Source organism: Artemia sp. Qi Xiang Cuo, chromosome 14 (assembly GCF_049724085.1).
Source record: "Artemia sp. Qi Xiang Cuo chromosome 14, ASM4972408v1, whole genome shotgun sequence".
Classification (NCBI taxonomy): domain Eukaryota; kingdom Metazoa; phylum Arthropoda; class Branchiopoda; order Anostraca; family Artemiidae; genus Artemia; species Artemia sp. Qi Xiang Cuo.
In genome coordinates, this window is record NC_142807.1 from 11,405,890 (window position 1) to 11,422,355 (window position 16,466).

The 16,466-nt window shown below is 33.4% G+C and overlaps 1 protein-coding gene across 2 annotated transcripts in view; it reads right to left on the minus strand.

Moving 5' to 3' along the window:
• Positions 1–16,444, minus strand: part of cin (Molybdenum cofactor synthesis protein cinnamon) — a 118,631-nt gene extending 102,187 nt beyond the window's left edge. For both annotated transcript variants that reach the window (XM_089100739.1, XM_089100738.1), the window contains exons 1-2: positions 16,382–16,444; positions 1,122–1,249 (exon numbers count right to left, since the gene is read on the minus strand). In XM_089100739.1, coding sequence (XP_088956865.1) covers positions 1,122–1,249; positions 16,382–16,403 — 150 coding nt within the window. In that variant the 5' untranslated portion in view covers positions 16,404–16,444. The remainder of the gene's footprint in view (positions 1–1,121; positions 1,250–16,381) is intronic.
• Between the last annotated feature and the right edge of the window lie 22 nt (positions 16,445–16,466).

Sequence of the window (16,466 nt, forward strand, 5' to 3'; positions counted from 1 at the left end):
GGTGATAAGAGTGAGTGTGGTAATTATCGAGCCATTAGCTTGGTTTCTGTAGGAAGCAAATTACTTAGTATGATGATACTTTTTAAACTTAAAAATGTTGCAGATAAAGTTTTAAAAGAAGAATAGTGTGGTGTTAAGAAGGAGAAAGGATGCATTGGCTAGTTATCACACCCCTTAAGTCCTCAGCTTTATAGATTATGGGCAAGCGTTTAATTCAGCTGATAGAATAGCTTTAGCAAAGGTCCTATCTTTGTATGGCATACCAGATAATACGCGAAAGTGATTAATGCTATGTATGAGAATAACATTGCTGCAGTAAAGATAGGAAATGAGGTTAGTAGCTGACTTCAAAGGGAATGATTAGTGTTTTAGATTAGTGTTTTTAGTAGGTTAGATCAACTCAAGATTTCTAGAAAGTTTTACCTTAATGTCCTTGGCCTCTTTGGAGACCCAGGAGCAAACATGCACCATTTTATTAATTATTAAAGCCTACACATGTAAATAATTGGCAACTTGTATAAGCTACAGCCTTCGCCCAGGGGTAGTAGGGGATCATGTCATACTAGAGGCATAGCTTAGGCCTTTAAGCTACTTTGAACAAAATGGCTGTATCAAAATTGTTACAGGATGTCTTTGGGAGGAGGGCGACATGGGAAGGGGCTAGTGCCCTCCAAACTTTTTGACTCTTAAAGAGGGCACTAAAACTTTCAATTTCTAATCGAATGTTCCCCTCTGACGAACTCCATATATACAAAGTGGTCTGGGAAAAAAAATAATACATTGAAGTCACATTACTCTCTACTGAAGCAGTGCTGATGTGCTGCCTATTCACAGAAGACTGGCAATAATTTATTATTTACATAAGCAAAACATCTGTATAGACAGAGTGTCAGTTTGAATTAAGGGATGAATTGATATTATTTAATCATATTTGCTCTTTATATTGGCATTTAATAAAGGACTAGCCACACTTTGTGTTTGAGATAAACGTGTTCAAAAAGTTGTTTCTTTTATACATCAAATTGAACAAAAATCTAATATTTCTGGATTACAGGTACCCAAGAGTATTATTTTCATTTCCAGATATATTAGGCTTGTTATTAATATTAAAATATACATACCATAATTATGTTCTTTTCATCAGGCACAATGATGCAAGATTTGCTTAGAAGATTGTTTTCTTGAAAAAACTTATCAATAACTGGACCAGCTTTATCTTCCATAGATTTGTTGAAACATCTATCACTGACTAGAAAATAAATACGGTAATTTATCTAAGACACACAATAAACTAGCAGCAACAAAATACATGCTAGTAAAATAGGCTATCCGTATATCCTGATTGACATGCACAAAGAGAGACTGGAGGATAGGCATTTTTCCAACCCCCACTCCTTCCCCCAAAGATTGGTTCAACCCCCTTTCTCTAGGAAATATGAGCGAACTGTTTGAATAACCAACTTCTTTTGCAAGATCACACATAGATTCCTAAGTTCCAGCTGTGTTCCTCAAGTAATCACTCTTGAACTTCAGGTATTCAATATACAATTATCCAAATTCATCATTAGACAGAATCCTTGGGGTAGTACAAAAATGTGTCTAAAAAAATCTTCTATGAGGGTAAAGTGCCCTATATTCCCCTTTTTGGGGAGCTAATTTGCTGACTTTCAAGGAAAGGAGAGCATACACTTATTTTTGATGTATCTTAGACTTCACCAATACTGCACACCATATACCCCAGACAAATTCACTCTGCCTTAGTCCAATTTTACCCCTTTGATATCACCATCCTTGATGTGCTTCAGCAAAAATCTCAAATTTCATACCAAAAAAATTTTTCAAAGAAAGACATAGAAGAAGATTTTACCCCTACAAAATTGATATGTTAAATAAGTGAGTACTCTCCCCTTCTTGTCTTCCCACGTTACCTTTTTACACCAGTCACTGTGTTGCCTCAAGGTGGATGTTTTACAAATTTACCTAACTAGAAGCATGACTACACTAAGCACTGCAGGGTGATTATGAGAAGTGGCATCCTTCAAGGAAATTATAGCCTAGTAAAAGACAAAAGATTTGTGCTGGATTCTGATTGATGGATATTTCTTCTGGGTTTTGTTTGTTTTAGTGGGCTGAAAAACTTCTTCCCAGCTAAGTTATCTATTATGGACTGACTCTCTTTAGTAGTATAATATTCGTAGACATGGAAATATAATGGCTCAGAGGTAATAGGCTGAGACTGTTTGTACACTGGTTTGGGACCCATTACTTTTCCTGATCCAACAATAATTTTGATGATTTAAATAATATGAAAATTGTAACTTGGGATATTACAACATTAAATAAAACTATTTTATTGACTTTTTGATTCCAAAATAATTGGTCCTGTCCATAACCCTCAAAGTGCCATAGCCATCCAGGCTGATTTTGATGCATTGTCAAAGTGGGCAAAATCCTGGCAGCTTGAATTTAATATACAGAAATGCAGTCATTCATTTTCGAGCAAATAACCCTCTGTGCCAGTATTTTATGGAATATGGCCAGTAGTAAATAAGTAAATAAGGGTGACATATAAATTCTAGAATTGGTGCAGCAACATGCAACTAAATGCATAAAGGGATTTCAACATCTTCCATATCCTACTCAATTACATAAGCTCAAACTACCATCTCTCACAAATAGACATAGACAAGGAGATGTAATAATGACATACAAGTTAGTATTGGACCAGAGTATGATCCCCAACCTATTCCAGATAGTCAGTTCACCAAGTACTAGAGGCCATCCCTTAAAGCTTTATCAAAAACGTGCTAATACCAGGCTGCAAAAAAAAATGCTTTTCTAACTGTGTAGTCAGCCTATGGAACTCCCTTAGCCAGAATGAAATTATGTCACCCAGTGCTGAGGCCTTCAAGTCTCCAGTTGACAATGACTGGTGCAAGAAATATGGGATACACCTAACACATTGAATTATAATCATCAGTGACTGGCATTCACAGGACTTGTCCTTATTGCTGGCAAATGCGATTTAAGGTAAGGTAATTAACTTAGTAATTTTGAATTTGACTTGTGAAGAGTTTCAGGAAGTCCTACTACCTATAGGAAACATGAAATTAAGTTATATATAATTTATTCACTCTAGCAGAAAGAATGGGGTGCATATGCAGGGAGTAGGGCTATGATGAATAAGGAATCTACTAAGTCTTACTTAGTTTGAAAAGGAATTAAAAATAGAATGCTAGTTGCTCATTTTATTACTAACAAGTTCAAAGTATCAAACATAATAATATATGGTATCCTATTCTAGGTGAATTTGATGTAGGAAAAGAAAACAGTAACGGCTATAGACTAGTGAAATTTAGTAAGCATAACAATCTAGTTGGTGTCTAACAAATACAGTATTTGGTCATAAAATAGCCCATAAATTAATATGGCACTAACATGATGCAAAGCAAAACTAACCTTATTGATTTATTTACTGAAAAGACTGGCAGGATCAATACAAGATGCTAGGGTATGTAAGAGTGCTATCACTTATTTTAAAAGCAAAGATCACCATATAGTACTGTCTATAGTTAATCTATAGCTGAAGTTGGGAAGGGTAACTACCTTCCAGGAAGTTATGACATTTGCATACTCCTGGATCACCATTTGAAATAAACTTTCCAGGAACAGTTGAACACTTGACCAGAGATTCTAAAATTGACAGTATAGAAGTTGGATAGAATAATTTTAGGAAAATAATTTATGAAGTAGCTGATGGTATGTTAGGGAAAAAAGTTATTTAAGGATAGAAGAGAGGAGGATAAGCTTTTTCAACAAATATTTGAGTGATAGATAGATAGATCATAGATAGATAGATAGACATAGATAGAGATAGACATAGATAGACATAGACATAGATAGAGTGATAGATAGATAGATCATAGATAGATAGATAGACATAGATAGAGATAGACATAGATAGACATAGACATAGATAGAGTGATAGATAGATAGATCATAGATAGATAGATAGACATAGATAGAGATAGACATAGATAGACATAGACATAGATAGAGTGATAGATAGATATATCATAGATAGATAGATATACATAGATAGAGATAGACATAGATAGACATAGAAATAGATAGAGTGATAGATAGATATATCATATATAGATAGATAGACATAGATAGAGATAGACATAGATAGACATAGACATAGATAGAGTGATAGATAGATATATCATAGATAGATAGATAGACATAGATAGAGATAGACATAGATAGACATAGACATAGATAGAGTGATAGATAGATAGATCATAGATAGATAGATAGACATAGATAGAGATAGACATAGATAGACATAGACATAGATAGAGTGATAGATAGATAGATCATAGATAGATATATAGACATAGATAGAGATAGACATAGATAGACATAGACATAGATAGAGTGATAGATAGATAGAGATAGATCATATGAAAATAAGAGCAATGTAAGGAAAGTTAAGACAATGGTAAAATTTTACTTAAGGAGGTGTGAAGTGGAGATCATGAACAAAATTGCTAAGGAACTGGAAGATGCATGATAAAAAATGGAGTGGGAACAGTCAATCTGGATTTGTCCCAGTTAAAGATAGGAACAGGGCCACAATTAATAATAAACAAAGAGGTACAGAGAGGTGAAGGTCTTATGGATGAAATATATTGTTGGGACAGATTTTTCTAGTCAGCCAAGGACCATGCAGGGGGGGCCTTGTCTTGTGCGCAGGCATGGCTCTATAAACTTTACACTAGTATCAACCATCTTAAATTAGGCTTGCAATTACGGCCTAGGTAGACATTTCATTTATTATAGGTTCTAAATTACAGGAACAGTATCATTAGGCAAAAATGCCTGTTAAGGTGACTCTCAAATCTACAGATCTGTGGCAAAACATCAACTTTGGTTTTCTGTGCTAGAGTTGATAAAAAAAAAAGGGCTTCAGACAAAAAGCATCGCCAAATGGCAGTGTATAACTAAAATTGTGAGAAACATGTCATAAAGTATTGAACCTATTACCAAAGGCCTATGTTTCACCAGAACTATCTTACTAGTGTATTTCCTACAATTTGCAAGCTGGTAGGTACCACTGGTAAGGCACTTTTTTATTTCTTCTGCAGTTTATTTTTTAAGACATTAACTGATCTTTTTTTTTAAATGACTAGGTTTAGCTTTACGTATGTAAACAGTTTTAGCTTCTATACAGGATTCTTGAGTCTAGTTCTGATACCCGTTCTGTGAACATCTGGTGAAAAGGATGTAAATTGTGTTTGGGTCTCGTGTTACGGATATACATAGCCATGAATGGATTTTACAAGTGTTTTTAATAATGGGAAATTTATCAGATAGTCCAACTATTGATGAGACCCTTGTGCAGTTAGGTGAAGAAAATGAAACAAGTATTGCTACGCTAATTAGTGCCCTAAAAGGAATTCTCAGCAAGGTTAAAAAAATTCCAGGAGGTAGGGACTATGCATTTGAAATTTGTGAGCGAGTTCAGTTCATATATCATCAGCTATTAGAAGAAAACGCAAATCTTCTGTGCAACGAGAATGTTAATCTTCAAAATACAATTAAATTACAGCAAAAATTGGAAAATAAAGACACAGTGGCTCTATCCTCCTCTGTGAATCGCAGACCATACTCTAGCGTTGTGAAAGGTCCTGAAACCTTTAGTATCATTCTTGAGCCTAGTAGTAATGAGGGTATTGATCATATCAAAAAAAAGAGAGACCCCCTCGCAAAAATTGTGCAAGATATTAGCAAAATAATCAGAAGAGATATCAGCAAATTCTCAGCTAAAGAAATCATACAAGGCCAAGAAGGTAAAATTATTGTTGAACTTACATCAAAACAAGATTTGAACAATGCTCTTTGTGTTTTCAATGAAAATTCAGCAGCACTAAAATATACTCCAAGGGAAGAGAAAAAAGGCCTGCCAAGAATGCTTGTGAGTGGTACTCCTTCATTTAAAAGTATGCAAAGAGTTTATAGGACAAAGTATTTCAGATCTTATCAATCTTGTTACTACTGGAGAAACCTTAGAAGTGGTTACCATTGTGGAAAAAGGAAAAAGCTGCAGCGTAATATTAGAAATGAGCCCAAAGATCAGAGCCCAAATTTTAAAAAGAGGAGGCCTCAATTTGGGATTTTTACGCCTATACTGTGAGGACTATATCAACCTTATACGATGCACCAATTATTGCCTTTTCGGGCACAAGAAATCTGAGTGCATGGGCGACCATAATTACAATGACTGTACTAAATCTTTCACTAGCCGTCCGTGTTGTCGTTCATGCTATAAACGACAGGTCAAAAGTGAACTACATCCATCGTATGACTTAAAAAGTGTCCAATCGCTCGAGAAATAACTGATCAATTAAACAAAAATATGGACTAAACAACTTAAATGCATAGAGCAACACAAGTAAATAATTTATCATTTCTTCAGATTAATTTACAACACTCGTCTGTAGCTTTATTAGAATTGTAATTATCCCGTGATATTTATGATTGGAAAGTATTAACTTGCCCCAGTCTTTCAGATCACGGCTATATTTCTTTTAAGTTATGGTGTACCACTCATGACTCCTCTTTTATAAATTTGGCTGATCCACGTTTCAATTACAAGAAAGCGAATCGGAATGTATTTAGCAAACATATTTTAGATAATATCAACGACATTTTTGCCATGCCTTTGGAAAATAAACAAGAGATTGACAATTGTGTTGAAAGCCTTAAAAATATAATACAAATCGAAATTAATATTGCAATATCCGAGAAAAAAAACATCATTCACAACAAGTATACAAGATGGTGGACCCCAAAATTAACTGAATTAAGGCGTAATTATAGAAGAGCATTCAAAAATTTAAAAATTCACTCAGCTGATGAAAATTATCATTCTATGAAAATGAAAAAAGACTGTATTCAAATGAAATTAAAAATTCAAAACTTGGAGATTGGTAAAAATTTGTTCAAAACAAAGGTAGCTTAGATCTCTGGAGCACCATACATACAATATGCTCTAACCACCCCTCTATAGTATCTCCAATCCATGTTGCAAAAGATAATGGTGTGTTTGCAAAATCGTACCAGGAACCTGGTGAGGTATTCTTTGACAAATGGTTTACCTCCGATGACTGCTCAATGGAAACTTCTTATCACCGCCAGATTCGAGGTCAACTTGAATATATATTTGATAACAACCAAGATAAACTGTCACCAATAACAATTGATTCATTACAAGATGCTGTTAATTCTCTAAAACCATTGACAGCTCCTGGCTTAGATGGTATCGTCAATATAGTTATTAAAAAAAAAAACATTTGTTGGATCCCACTCTATTTGAAATATATAATGCATGTTTGAATATAAAGTATTTTCCAAGGGATTGGAAAAACTCTAAAATTATAGTTATTCCTAAACGAAGGAGAATCAATGACGGCTTACCGTCTTCTTATCGACCCATCAGCTTGATACCAGTTTTTGGCAAAATATTTGAAAGAATCCTATCATATATTTTGAATGATTAACTTTGACCGACATCGCATTGCCCAACTATCCCAAACCGCACTTGACAGAACAGCATATCGAGCCCTAGTTCATCAGATTTCTTTGAAAGGAGTGGCCCCAATACGTCCCATGAGGATGGATGGGACTTAAGTAAGTAAGTATTAATAAGGACTGGATTTCTAATAACCAGTTTGGATTTGTTAAAGGTAAATCAACAGTAGATGCTCTGGATAAACTCGTCACAACAGTGGAAGAAAATAATAAGTTGAAGAAATTTACACTTTGTCTTCTCTTTGATATCAAAGGTCCTTCGAGAATGCATGGCACCCCGGGATTAAAAAAAAAATTATTAGATTTAGGTTATTTAGGTTGCCCTACTCCTCTAGTTATGTTGATTAAGAGTTATCTATCAGATTGATCAGTTTCTTATGGTGACAAAGCTGATAATATAACTCGTATCCTTCAAAAATCTTGCCCACAAGGAAGCATACTCTCTCCATTCTTATGGTCTATTAATGTGGACAATTTGCTTTGTTCAGAGTTACCGACAGGCTGTACAATACAAGTGTATGCTGATGATATCTGTATAACAATATCTTCTAAAGATACCAATTTCCTAGATCATACTGCAAAAAAGATATTTACACTATTAGAAAAATGAGCTGATGAAAATAAATTAAATTTCGATGTTAATAAATGCAAAGCTATCATCTTTATGAAGAAAAGAGAAATCCCACAGATTAATCTTTGGTTTTTAAGCCATAGAATACCAATTAGTGATACAGTGAGATATTTAGGCTTAATTCTTGATAGAAAATTACTATGAAATGATCATGTTGGAAGCAAAATAAAAGTTGTAAAACAATATTCAACAAAATTGTTATTTGCCGCCAGAACCACTTGGGGTCCTAAACCACTTGCCCTAAGAAAATTATACAAAGCTGCTATTGAATCCACTATTTTATATGCAATACCCATATGGCTCTCAGCGCTGAATAAAAAGAAAATTGTAAAAAAGTTAGTATCTGTCCAAAGAATTTCTATGGTTTTGATTTCAAAAGCTTTTTTATCTGCTAAAACTGACACAATAACAGCTTTAGCGGGATGCCTTACTATCGATTTTTAGAGCCAAAGAGATATCTCTCACCAGATATCTAAAGAGAGGAAGGCCTGATTACTGGCCACCCCTCAATAACTTAAATAACTATAATTTAAATGATCATTCACATTATACGGACTCGCAAGTAAATTTTATATTCGGTAATTCTCTTTCTACTTCTAATACTATAAACGAAATCCGGAAAACCTTACATTAACACCTATATATGAAATGGTATGAGTTATTTTGCCAAGCTGTTAAGCCCTGGACCCTTCAGTTTTTACCAATCATACTGACCTTCAAGTCACAAAAATTACTCCTAATTATAAACTGACACCAATTGTAACTGGTCACTGTAAATTAAATTCATTTTTATGTAGACTTAATAAAAGTAATTGTTCCAATTGTGATTGTGGTGACGATGAGACTTTAAATCATTATCTTTTTGAGTGTAAATTTTTTGAAAATGAAAGAACTGAAATGCAATTTAAATTACAAGGTTTTTCTTACTCTAATAATTTTAATATTATATATTATCTGGTTCATTAAAGAGGCTCGGTATGCCGTTTTGGAATACTTAAACCGAATAAAGAGACTAGATATTGTATAATTTTTTTTTTCTTCATTTAATTACTATTAAGTGCTAAAAATTGTTGTCAACTTATTGTTTTTCCTTTTTCCTTGTTTCTTTGTGGTGTTTAGTATTTTGCTTGTGATTTTTAGTTTTTGATATTTTATGCTATATTTTGTAGATTAGAAAGTGAAATACTCTGCACAGGTTTAATCACTGAATAAAATCATTCATAGGCCTACATGATTCCTGTTTTTTTTTAAAGCTCTCAATATTTTTGTATTTCATTATTATGGATTTCTTTCTAGTGTCTCAGTAGCATGATTAAGTTGAGATCAATCTTCCACCCTACTTTCATCACAGTTAGCAAGAAAAAAAATAATTCTTGTTTTTTTTTCTTTTAACAAGGGACATTACTACTAAAAATTAGAAGAAAACACTGTTTTATTTTTATATGAATTTACATTGGGTTTTGCCATTTTTACATAATGCTGCCATCTTAAACGTGAATTTGTTACCTTTGTAAAATTTTATTGCATACATTGTGGCTGCAAACAAATCAAAGTTGAATACATTCACATTTTTGTACTTTCATTGTAGATAGATTGCAAAATAAAGAATAACTGTTTTGCTTAAAAGTAAGCCATAGAGGAGCAAAAAACTACAATATTCGCATAACAATGTTGGCAGATTGTGTGGCAGGTGAGGACAGATCTAATGCAAAATTCAACATAGATGTAATAAAATCATGCAAAAATAATTGTATTTCTAAAGCAAAGTCCAAAATTTCTATTTAAGCTGCTTTTTGCAAAGATCAAAAGGTAAAAAAAAAAAAAAAATAAAGAAACAGCATTGCACTTCATAGTCTAAACCAACAGTACTGATTACTATTGTAGAGATAACCCATGTGACAATGAAGATAAATCTACATACACTAAAAATATGTTCTGAAATGTTTTATTCTGTTAAAAGAAAAGGGTTATTATAATTACTATTAAATAACACAATTTAAATTCATTTATAAATGAATTATCCTTAGGAGCACTCAGAACTAAGAGACTTGTTGCATAATATAGCAACTTCAAACAACTAAAAGATTCAAGTTTAAGATCAAATTTATTTTTAGCTGTGCATGGTATAGGCCTACATATGGTACACATGTGTATGGTAGTGATTGCTGTGCACTGATATTAATTATGGTACACTGATATTAACTTTGGATAACTTCAAAATTAAATGGCAACAATGCTTATATAGAAGTTGTCAATTTTCAAAATCTCTAATGTTAGTACTGCTAAGATGTAAACTTTTTGATTTTTAGTAAGCTGTAAGTCAAACTAACTTTATTTATAATTAAAGTTTTATTCAGAAGCAGAGGGTAGTAGTGACAATCTTCTTGTGCTTCCACTGAAAGATGTAGGCACAAGCCTAATACTGCCCACAGATATATCCTCAGGATATAAAAAAACAAAAGAAAATATTCTAACAGCAATATTTGTACCTTATAATATGCACCATGTTTATACTAATCATGTTATCAAATTTCCTTCCATTGCTGCCAACAATTTTGAAGAATATTTTATCCAACAATTCTATTAAAATCACTTAAGTTCTGGTAGGGTGGTTTCACGAGTGGTTTTAGGGGTGATAGAGCACTTGCCCTAGGCAGAGAAATTTAAGGGGTGCAAAATTTCATATAAACAATCTAATGATTACAATCATTTTTTAATTACAAATTTTATTCTTATTAAAACAAAGCAGAGGGCACAGTTGGCAGCAATTAAAAGCAAACTGAATCTGAGACTTTCATTTTTCCTATTTCTTCATCACTATTCCTTGAAAATAAAAGTAAGTAGACAAATTTTAATTAATTTTAATGTTTTTTTGTGATATTTTGCATTGAAATTTTGTTAAAATTTGGCCTGAAAATTTTTATGACACAGATGAGGAAGGGGCTAATCAAGATTTTGCCCTGGGTAAAAAAAGAGACCAGAACTGCCACTGGATGGTTTTTGTTGGTTGAGAATGCAATAAATCCCTTTTTAAAAATAAAGAGATGGTGCATTGTGATATGATAAAAAACAAATAAATATGTTATTTAGGTCTATATCTGTAACCAATCAGGGGGAGAGGGTGTGGTGCATGGTCACAATCTTGGGCCCAACACTTTTCAATATTTTCATTAATGATGCTCCACAGGCTGTAAGAAATAAGATGAGCATTTACGCTGACAATTCAAAGCTTATTGGGCCCACAAAGTCGACAGCGACAAGAGCCACCATACAGGAAGACCTGGATTCACTTTCCCTTTGGGCCCACCAATGGAAGCTTGAACTTAACATTCAGAAATGTAAGACAGTACATTTCGGGAAAAAGAATGAGAAGTGGCAGTACCATATGAGTGGAAGATATGACTCTAGGCAATTGATTGGTTCTTCAGCAGCTGAAAGAGATTGGGGAATAGCTGTCAATGAAGAATTAAAATCCCACAAACACACACAAACAACAGTTGCCAAAGCATCTTAGATCCTTGGAATAATTAAGCATATAGTACATAGCAGATCATCCAAAGTCATGACAAGGCTGTACAAGGGTCTTGTGCAACCATTGCTGGAATTTGGGATGTGTGTTGCCATGCCCCTGAATAAGGGTGACCAACACAAAATGTTCAAAGGCGCACAACCGAAGCTGTTGATGGATGCAAGAACCTTGACTATCAATCTTGCCTGAACAGACTACAGCTCCCAACACCTGTCTACAGACAATGGAGGGGTGATGTCATCATGGCTTACAAGCTACTGCATGCTGATTCCTCTTCTCACAAGCCTTTTTAACTTTACAAATCATCTAGGACAAGAGGGCATAGTAAGAAGCTGCTCCAAAAGAGAGCTCACAGCAGATTCTGCAGCCACTATTTCTCCAATAGAGTAGTGGCCCCCTGGAACAGTCTTCCCAATGCAGCTGTCACCATTTCCTCTGTTGATGCATTCAAGATTGCTGTTGATAAGAACTGGCCCACCAAATAATGGAAAATAGAGTGGGATGCTGCCAAACCAATGGCTCCCCATCATCATGTTTTCCTTATTTTGCTGGACAATGCAATTTAAGATAATAGTCAAAAAGACAAAGGACAGGATGGCATTTGACAAAGAGCATAGAATAGCCTAAGTAGGCCTATCATATCTAATGTAGGTCTACTACTGTTATTTTATGAAGATGTTTTCTTGTGTGGAACCATGAATCTAGGGTGTTACCTCCTGAATGTGATAGTGTAATCTGTATCAGCCTCACTCCCATTTTTGGGGTTGGTTTTCCTCTTTTTGAAAATCAAGCAAATTTTTCAGGCTTGTAATTTTTGAGAGGTAGCATTAAACTCAATGAATTTTATATATTTAGAAGTGCCTTAAAAAAGGCTATATCTTTCCTAAGAAATTTGTAGTTTTCAACATAATTTAGCTAGGACAAAAGTAAAAGCACCACTTGATGCTTTTTGTATGCCTTTTAATAACTCAATAGCTGCTTGTGGGGGAAATTTATATTTTGAACTCTTAAAGAGATCAAAACAGCAAATAGTAACCTAACTATAAGTTTAACAATGTGCTTTTAAAGAAAACTAGCTCTTGAGAAAAAATTGCCATTCATGGCTTATTTGGAATGGTAATTATTATTTTCATTAGTCTTAATAGTAAAGTATTAGGCTATTATGAAAAAAAATTTGCAAAAATTTTACAAGAGTCTAAAACCCCTCAAAAATGATGTCATTTTTAAGGTGTTTCAGGCTCTGATTAATTGTTTTTAATGGTAAATATTCTACAGTTAATATAATTTACCTACCAATAAAGTGAACATACTACTTGATGCCATTTTTATGCTCTTTCTCAATATAATAATTACTTTTCTTGCAAATTCAATTTTAAGTTTTTTGAACCCTTGAAAATGGTAATTTCTTTCAAAGGTTTTTGGTATAAGAAGGGTTAAAACATTTGTTTCAAATTTACTATTTCATTATAAAATCCATTTTTATTTAAGTTATATAATCTGCAAGCATTGATTTACCACAATTAAGTTTTATAGCCTAATAAGATTCAAAACAATTTCCCCATTTTTCCATCTGCCATGTTTCTTTTGTCAGCTTTAATATTTTTCAACATATAAATGAAACAGCAGTTTTTAAGCAGCCTAACAGAATAAAAAGAAAACATGGTGGAATTGCTTTGAATTTTTTTTTTTATCAACTTAATCTTGACAAATCAATGTTTGTGAATTATACAACTTTCACAAAATGGACTTATAATGAAATAGTCAGTTTGAAACAAATTATTTAACCATTTTTATTCAAAATATATAGAAATCATTATTTCTAAGGGTCCTAAATGGGGTTAAAGTTGAATTAGCAAGAAAAGCAATTATTATATTCAGAAAGAGAAAAAATAATGGCATCAAGTGGTATGTTCCCTTTATTGGTGGGTCAATTGGTGAATTTTTGGCAGTTCATATTATTGACTTAGGAATAAAATGAACATACCACTTGATGCATTTTTTATGCTCTTTACAAATATAACAATTGCTTCTATTGGAAAATCAAATTTACCCACCCCACCTCCCTAATGTTCAAATATATGCCCTGAATTGTAACCACACAAAGAAGTGATCAACACTAGTTAAGTTATTGAAAAGTAGTTAAAAACATATCAGTAGTTTATAAATAAGTTGTTCAAGAGTAACATATTCCAAAAATACTTATTTATAACAATTCAAACCTCATTTATTAGGCAACTCAAATATAGCCTAAAATGTTTTCCCACAGTTTCAAGTTTTTTGAATGCCATCAACAAAAAAAGCTCTGAATTTTGTGATTCACAACTTTGCCATCCACAATTCATGGTATATTCCAATTCAAGGTATATATTTGCACATAAGGGGGGTGGGTAAATTAGAATTTCCAATAGAAGCAATTATTATATTCATAAAGAGCATAAAAAAGGCATCAAGCTGTATGTTCACTTTATTTGTAAGTCAGTAATATGAACTGCCAAAAATTTACCAGTCAATTATACAAACCCCATAATATTTATGTTTTTAATTAAGTTTAGCCCCTTTAAGGGTTCAAAATGTAATTTTCTCCAGAGGTGACTATTGTATAAGGCTAGGCCATATGGAAATACATCAAGGCAGGTGTTCCCTTCCATCCTAGATAAATAATGCTGAGGTAAAATTCTACTTTAGGGGTTAGGTTAGGAAAATGAAGCTTTCAGTAAAGGCTTTCAGTAAAAGGCTAAAGTATGTCCTGGGAAGGTATATTGAAGTACCTACCTCTACTCCTCCCTCTAGAGGATTCTGACCTTTAAAAATATGTGTTATAAAAGTGAAACCTTGCAAAATATATCTTCTGCTTAAATGAAGTACAACAAAATTGTTTTCATCTTCATGACTGCTCAATCCCAATTTATAACGTTTTAAAGAAATGCAAATACATTTCCTAAATTTTGGAAAAAAAATATTGATATGGTTTAAAATTCTACTCAAATAAAACTAAAAGCCAGAACTAAAGCCAGAAAAAGAAATGGATAACTTAAAATTAATGTAAATGTTGTTTTGTCCAAATTTCAATAGGTATAGAACTGTCCTATAGGCAAATTTCAGGACCCTCTAGAGGGAGAAGGAGTGGAGGCAGGTACTTCAAAATATCTTCCTGGGACATACTTTAGCCTGTAGACCCATCTTTGAAAGTTTCATTTTCCCCTAACCCCTTTCCAAGATAGCCAAAAGTAGCTAAATCAGAATTTTACTGCAATTTTGTTGTAGCAGTTCAAATGCTGGCATTGTCATGTGATATTTTTGCAATGTGCATACAATCTGTCACCCACCATTTGTGTCTGTGGCTATGAAACTGGTTTTCTCAGATCTTACATTCAGAAAACAGTAAAATTCTGGTTTAGCTACTTTTTGCTTTCTTGGAAATGGGTTAGGTTAGGAAAATTAAACTTTCAGGGATGGTTCTATAGGCTAAAGTATGTCCCGGGAAGGTATATTTAAGTACCTATCTCCACTCCTTCTCTCTCTAGAGGGTCCTGACCTTTGATAACCTTGAAAAATCTGTGTGTTATAAAATTGAAACCTTGCAAAATATATATTCTGATCAAATAAAGTACAGCAAAATTGTTCTAGCCTCACAACTTTCCTCAATCCCAATTTATAAGGTTTTAAAGATAGGCCTATGTGAATACATTTCCTAAGTTTTGAAAAAAAAACACTGATATGGCTTAAAATTCTATTCAAATAACTGGAACTACATTTTAGAACTAAAGCCAGAGAAAAAGAAACTGAGAACTGAAAATTAAGGTAGCCTAAAATGTTGTTTTCTCAAAATTTCAGTAGGTATAGTCCTGTCATATAGGCCTAGGCAAATTTCAGGATCCTCTAGATAGAGAAGGAGGGGAGAGAGGTACTTCAAAGTACCTTCCCAGGACATACTTTAGCCTGTAGATGCATTCCTGAAAATTTCATTTTCCTAACCCCTTTTCAAGATAGCCAAAAGTAGCTAAAGTAGAATTTTACCAGGTAAATATCCACCAAATCATATTACTGACTTATGCATAAAGTGAATATATCCCTTGATGCCTTTTTTATGCTGATTATGAATATAATAATCATTTTGATCGGAAATGAATTTCAGCCCCCCCCCATATATGCCAATTCAGGGTATATATTTCTACATTAGGGGGGTGGGGGGAAATTTTTTTTCTGATGTAAATGGGAGGTAAGTTTAAACTTTAACCCCACCCCCCCTACTGTAGAAATATATACCCTGAATTGGCATATATAGAGGGGGCTGAAATTCATTTCAGATAGAAATGATTATTATATTTGTAATCAGCATAAAAAAAGGCATTGAGTGGTATATTCACTTTATGCATAAGTCAATAACATGATTTGATAGATATTTACCTTTTACCAATGTTGAAAACTACAAATTCAGGCTGATCTTGTTCTTATATACATTGTAACCAAACTTCTTTTTTAGAATTAGCCTAGGCTATGCTACTCTTGCAATTACATGAGCTACTCCTTGTCTACAGTTGATTAACATGGACTATCTGATAAGTTCAAATTCATTAGAGGTCATGCACAAGGGTTCTATCGATTACAGTATATTAGTTTACCTATGACAATAGCACCAGCCATTTTGTCAACCTATTCATATGTTCTATTTTTAAATGTTTGCTGTTGATACGACAGCATTGCTAA